At 36.9% G+C, this 6,437-nt stretch overlaps 1 protein-coding gene across 1 annotated transcript; it reads right to left on the bottom strand.

Moving 5' to 3' along the window:
- Window positions 1-1,124: 1,124 nt before the first annotated feature.
- Window positions 1,125-6,011, bottom strand: LOC132282330 (serine/threonine protein phosphatase 2A 57 kDa regulatory subunit B' kappa isoform). Its single transcript, XM_059783966.1, has 2 exons — window positions 4,018-6,011; window positions 1,125-1,837 (listed from the first exon to the last, which is right to left on the bottom strand). Exons 1-2 carry the CDS (start codon window positions 5,170-5,172, stop codon window positions 1,502-1,504), a joined length of 1,491 nt encoding a protein of 496 aa, XP_059639949.1. The 5' UTR covers window positions 5,173-6,011; the 3' UTR covers window positions 1,125-1,501.
- Between the last annotated feature and the right edge of the window lie 426 nt (window positions 6,012-6,437).

The following is a 6,437-nucleotide window of genomic DNA, read 5'->3' as shown; positions in this document are numbered from 1 at the left end:
TCCCAATGTCTAGCCATGGGTTGAGCGGTCAATAGGTTCGAGATATGATTTACCTTACAACCATAAATTCAGAATAATGGTGGTTGGAAGAATTTAAGAATTAAAAAAAAAAAAAAAAAAAAATTCGACCATAAGGTTACGATCTTTTCCTAGCAATAAAAGAGTGCCATATTTCTTCGGTTGTCTAATTCATTTTTGTGAAGTCACATGGTGTATCTTGAACCATTTTGTGGTGGATCTAATCACTTTAGATTCGGTAGAAGTAGCTTTATTAGTAAAGTTGTAAAAGTAGAAAAACAGTACCACATCCTGGTTTTCTAATCTGATTTGACGCCAAGTCATGAAATACCCACCACCAGTCACGAGAATAATGTACTACCTACCTAAACTGGTTTTCTAGAGGCTAGTAAATAAATAAAATCAATGCATTATTCACATGTCCTAGAAGAAAAAACACATAAAGAGATAGAGACTGGAGTTTTTACTGCTGCAAATTCTTACCCCCTATTTTTTTTCCCCCTCCTTTCTGATGTGATTTCTAAGCAAAAAAATGAAATTGGATCTAATTACATTGTTAAACAATAGGAGGTCCAAAGATATATATATATATATATAAGAAAGTTATTAGCATTGTGAAACTAAAGGGCAAATGGAGGCTACTGAAGTAAATAACAAAGTGGTGGAAATAAATGCTTTTGCAGGAGGCTTTGTGGGATCACATGACCAGAACAACTAAAGCCACAGCTAAGTGAGATGAAGAGCAGCACTGAAGATGAAAAGATTCAAGTTGAGAGCACTTGATGAAAAACAGAAAAGGCCAAAACAATCATTAACACTGCTAAAATAGATAATTACAAAAGAAAATATGGTGTAAAATAGACTGAATAAACAGAACTCCCAAGTAATAGCTTGACTGACTCTTTTGCCTTCATCATTCTCGAACAATCATTCAGACTTAGTGGTAGGTTAGTAACCTGTTCTACTTTCTTTTTTCTTTTTGGGTAATATTCTCTAAAGCTTCCATTATTCCATAGCAAAAACAAACAAACAAAAAAAAATATTGAAAAAGGGTTGGCCAGAGTGAATACACTGGTTCCTATTTTTTTTTTTTAAGTATGAGTTCATAAGTTCAAAGAGGCTAATTTTTCAAGATTTGCCGAGTTTGTAACTCAAATAGCACCCACCACTGGAGCGCACACACAGACAGAGCTGACAAATGATGTTAATTTGTTTAACCTACTAAACTACATGGTCTTAACCATGGATTCTCCACTGAAGCAAATAACACTTCGGTAAAGTGGAATACGTGGGATCAAACAAGTTACAACAACAGGCTGTCACCGAACAATCCCAAAAAATGCCACTCCCAGACAACAGCCAGTCACATCCATACATCTCTTGTTCTCCCACAACCCCAAAAAAAAAAAAAAAAAAAAAGCAAACAAAAGAAAACGCACTAGGTCAAGCAGATCAAATACCACTTAACAGGCAACAGAGATTGCTAAGGAGTTACCAGTACAGCAGTATTTCCAGATATTGGCTGGCGACTTGCTGCATTCTCTAGGCACTCCCATGCTTCCTTCCGCTTCTTTGCTTCCAATGTTAGGTTTGCCTGTTCCTCCCTGAAATGGGCATCACATGCCAGAAACAGCACATCATCCATCTCTGCACACATCTTCTTCACATTTAGGCTTAAGTTGAGCACTGCTTGGTTCCAGTGGCTCTCGATATTCTTTTCCAGGGCTGGGAATATGATTGGCATGATGACATGTCGGTTATGTGCAATCAGGTTGACAATTTGGTCATTGTTCCAGAGGAACAGTGCCCTCTCAGCCACCTGAAATGATTGAATTTGGAAGAAAATATATAAGTTAGTTCCTTGTTGACATACTTGGTTAATATAAAGAAAATTCAATCATCCCAAAAGAGATACAAATAACAAACAAAACAGACCACCTTATACAAATTGACTGTGTTTTACAGATATAATACACTAAAAATATGCAATAACACATAACTAGTGTTGGCTAGGTTGTGATCCTTTTCCAAGGAACAAGGTACTTGGAAACTTCCTCAGACGGTATATTAAAAAACTCCAAAGCTTTAGGACTGCCAACATCAATCCATGCTAAGACATTATTACCAACATTATCCCCTAACAAAAAATAAATTACTTGCCAGTGAATAACGAGAGCAACATTATCCCCTTCCAAGAATCTGCCTCCTGTTGCCTTGTCAACCAACAAGCTCAAGCCATCTATCAGCCTATTTTTCAAACTAAAAAAATATGTATATAATCCTTCTCAAGGACTCCCTGGAAAAAAATAACCAAAAAGGGTGACACTCATACATAATAAGGATGCAAGCAAAAGCATCTATCCACCTTTTCTTCTGGTAAGTCAACTATCCATCTTCTCTAAATCCAAAATCCACCTTTCTCCAATATATATATATATAATAAAATAAAAAAACCCATGATATCAAAAGAAGCTTTTTGAAACCTAGCTTGCAGATTTACACTATAGTATCTCACGAAGGCTCGAGTCCGAGCAAAACTTATTAGCTATGAGCACCAAATCCAAAACCTGAATCTCTCTCCCTCAAGAACATCTTTTGACTCCACAACCAGTCTCCAATTTCCAAAACAATGCCATTATTATGAAATCATTAACTACCCACCAAACTAACTAGCTTGGTATCCTGGGTATTCACTGTACTTTTTGTCCGAAAAATCAAGTGAAGCACATCCACCATTCACCAGCAGTTATGATTTATAATATGAAGAAATTGCCATGTTGCTTGACCATCTTGATCTGATTGGGGATCACTGTTAAAATCCTCTAATCCTTTTCCATTTTCTTGCCTAAACCTAAAAGAGTCTTTCAATCCATTCTATTAGATCATGAGTAATACATAAAGCTCTGATTCCATTGAAGGCATTCTTTGACAAGCCAATCCTAGGAACATTTTACAGTGAAGATGCCTAACCCTCCCTTGACCCTCATTCCTCCTAAACTACTCATCAATCTACACTCATACAATTCCCTCTCAAATGAGAGTTTACTGTGTGATCTGAAAAAACTACATGTTGGCATCATCCTCTTTCACTCAAATTATGAGGTAATTCTCTCTCCAAGTTATAAACACCATTTTAACATACTATCTAAAATCACTTTGACATCTGAACCTGTGTACTTTTCTTGATTGCCATGATATTCTTCTTAGCATCAAGAATCAAGCCTATCAAACTCTTCTGAGGCTCAACCATCCTTATAAGTTATAGCCAATTTTTCAATAATTTATGTTTTTTGTGACTTTAGCCGATTTCTAACGTCCACAACTTTGAATTTGTATTCCTATATGTCTTTCCATTTAACCGTTAGGTGGCTTATGGATGTAAATCATACAAAACTATTACATAAAATAATCAACTGATGCACTCTGGAGCGTTGACTGTTTACTATATCTAGAAAAAGGAACTAAAGCACACCCTGATAGAAACCCGATATTTTAAGAACACGGTCTAGATGCATTCCTGCTCATTCAACTAAAAAGTGTGCAAGAATTAACATAAGTTGTGACAGATGGGTCTCAAACTTGAATCTTCATTGCAGAATTTCAGAAAGTCAATCATTGAACTTCAGAACCTTGGGCTACAATAATGTTTCTACTAGTAACTAGGGCATGGAGTGAAAGTGGGAGGGTGAAAACATGATTGTACCTTTTCTGGTCCATAATTACATGTGTGTAAACATAATAATTTAAATTATATCAATAATCTTCCTTAAAACTACAAATTAGTTGTCATGCAATATATGATGAAAGAGGAAATGATTGGAAAAGCAAAAAAAAAATGCAAGCTACAGAATCCTTGATTAAACCAATAAAAAAGGGTCATCGGTGGTGGTGAAGGGGCACAAGAAGAATAAAGATAAAATTGCCAAGCCAAATAAGAACAATCTAGAGAATAAGCTTATCAAAGGGAGCTAAAAAAAATGAAGATGAAGAAGAAGACACCTGAAAGTGAAAACTGTTGATGCAGCATCCCATCCGCCAGAATAACGGAACCATGACCTTTTGAAACTCCACCATGTTAATTGCTTCCAGAATCTCTTCCAACTCGCCCAGGAACATTACCTCCTTTTGGCTATTTGTAATTGGCCAGTATTTCAACAATCCATTTATCACAGAGCTAGTTAACTTTGGTTCCTTCTCTAGAAACTGTGTAATACAGAATGACAATTGCTGAAAGTATACCCCCAATGATTTTGGCTTGTGCAGAGGTATCAAAGCCCTCCACAGAAAGATCTTGTGCTCCTCCTTCAAAGGCAATGCAAACCCACTAATCACACTCCCAAAAATCTCCAACAACTCAGCAATCCCATTATGCCGCTCAGTTTCAAATACAAATCGATAAAAGATATTGCTTATGCTCCTCCTTATAAAAGGCCTGTGAACCATGAACTTGCCGTAAATCCTATGCAGAATAGTTTTCAGACACTCTCTTTCTCTTGGGTCCTCAGAATCAAATAGGTCTAGCAATCTCGAAATAAATGAATGATTTATATACTTTTTCCCTACCTTTGCTTCAAGGGAAGAAGAAGTCACAAATTTAAGCAGTAGGTCATACACAATTTGTAGATGTGACCAAGCAGGATCGAACATTGGTTCATCATCATCATTTTCGCTACCACTCAAGTTAGACCTATAATTAGGAGGAAAGACCCTAAACAGGTTATTAGCACACATTTTACACATTGCCAAGATTGCGGGTTCTGTAAACCTCGGAGGTCCAGAAGCAACAAAGTCAACAAGCTCTATCAATGTTAGGCGCTTAAGATCTTTCTCTGTTGTATTCTTACTTGGGTCAGTGAAGTCAAAAACCACACAACAGAGACTCACCTTACTGATAAAGAGATTCAATTTTTCTGAACTAGGAACATCTTTGAATGCTAACAGAGGCTCAATTCCAGCAACCACACTTGCCGGAAACACTGCTGATGACATCCGTTTGACCGTATTTGGCCGGCCCGAAACCATTGTCCCACTGCTGGTGCGTTGAAAATTTCTGCGTGGAGAGACCGAATCATTGGCAGAACCACTCCTTGCCAAATCAACATGCTCGGATTTCGATGACTTCCGAGGGAGTTTACTGAGAAATTGCTTCAACATTGCAACACAGTCGATTAATAAACCATAAACCCTTAGATGAGAACCATGTCGATTGATGAAATAACCCCAGAAAGGGCTACAAACAAACCCTAGACCTCCGACATAGCTGATTCAAACTCTAGATCTGGACGCAAATGCCCTAAATTACAACATAATTTGGACGAAGAACAGATCTTAGAAATATCGCTAAAATCGATAGCTATAATCAGCTCAGTCTACTGAAAAATTGCTTCCACATTGCAACACACACGATCGATGGATGACACATAAACCCTTAAATCAGAACCATGGTTGATAGAATAAACAACCCAGAAAAGGGCTAAAATAAAACCCTAGATCTCCGCCACAGCTGATTGAAACTTGAGATCTGGACGCAAATGCCCTAAATTACAACACTCACAACATGATTGGAATAAAGATCAGAACTTGGAAACGCAATGATCAGATCTTCGAAAGATTCTTGTGAAAAGAGATTAATAAATAATGCATGAGAGAATTGCAGATACTCATCACGCATTCGGAAAAAAGGCAAATGAGAAAAACCTATAGATTCTGATTGTCACAATATTAGAGAGAGAAAGTGAACACGAGGACCTCCCAAATGTAACATTTGAATCTCAAAAGCTGAGATATATGTGATCTATAGATACAGAGGGAGACACAAAATGAGAGAAATTTCAGATGCTGATTATAGAAAGAACGAGAAAGCAAAAGATGCAGAGAGAGTAACGTGGATATTTCAAATCAGAAATATAAGTAAAGAAAATGCGCAGATACGGAGCGAGAAAAATGAGGAAAGTGTCGGTCAGAAAGTTAAATGTGGGTATGAGAGAGAAAGAGAGAGTCACAGAGAGGGAGAGAATGGGCCACATAATCCAAGTTGATGTTAAAGAAAGGTGGATCTAGGCCCAGCTTGTTGGAAAGAAACGAACAGAAAATAAAGGAATGGGAGGAGTATGATTTTCTTTTTTCTTTTTGTGTTTGCTATAAAATTTTTGATGTGTTGAATGAAAGAAAAAAGAAAAAGGAAAAAAAGAATGATGTGTTGTGTTTGTATAAAATATTGGAAACAAATGAAATGAAATGGGGGTAAATATTGGGTGTGAGAGCTTCCGACGTCATTGATATGTTCACACAATAAAAATACACTACTCAATAAATTGAGTCCATTGTCGTCATATACAATGGTGATAAATTGATATGATACATTATTGACACGTCCGCCCAATAAATTGAGTCCATTTTGTCCCACCATATATAATGGT

The sequence above is a fragment of the Cornus florida genome, unplaced genomic scaffold (genome assembly GCF_030987335.1).
Source record: "Cornus florida cultivar Cherokee Brave unplaced genomic scaffold, ASM3098733v1 CherokeeBrave_3.0.0_Hap2_Chr11, whole genome shotgun sequence".
Classification (NCBI taxonomy): Eukaryota; Viridiplantae; Streptophyta; class Magnoliopsida; order Cornales; family Cornaceae; genus Cornus; species Cornus florida.
Note: the sequence above shows the minus strand (reverse complement) of the source record. Positions and strands in the feature narration are given on the sequence as shown.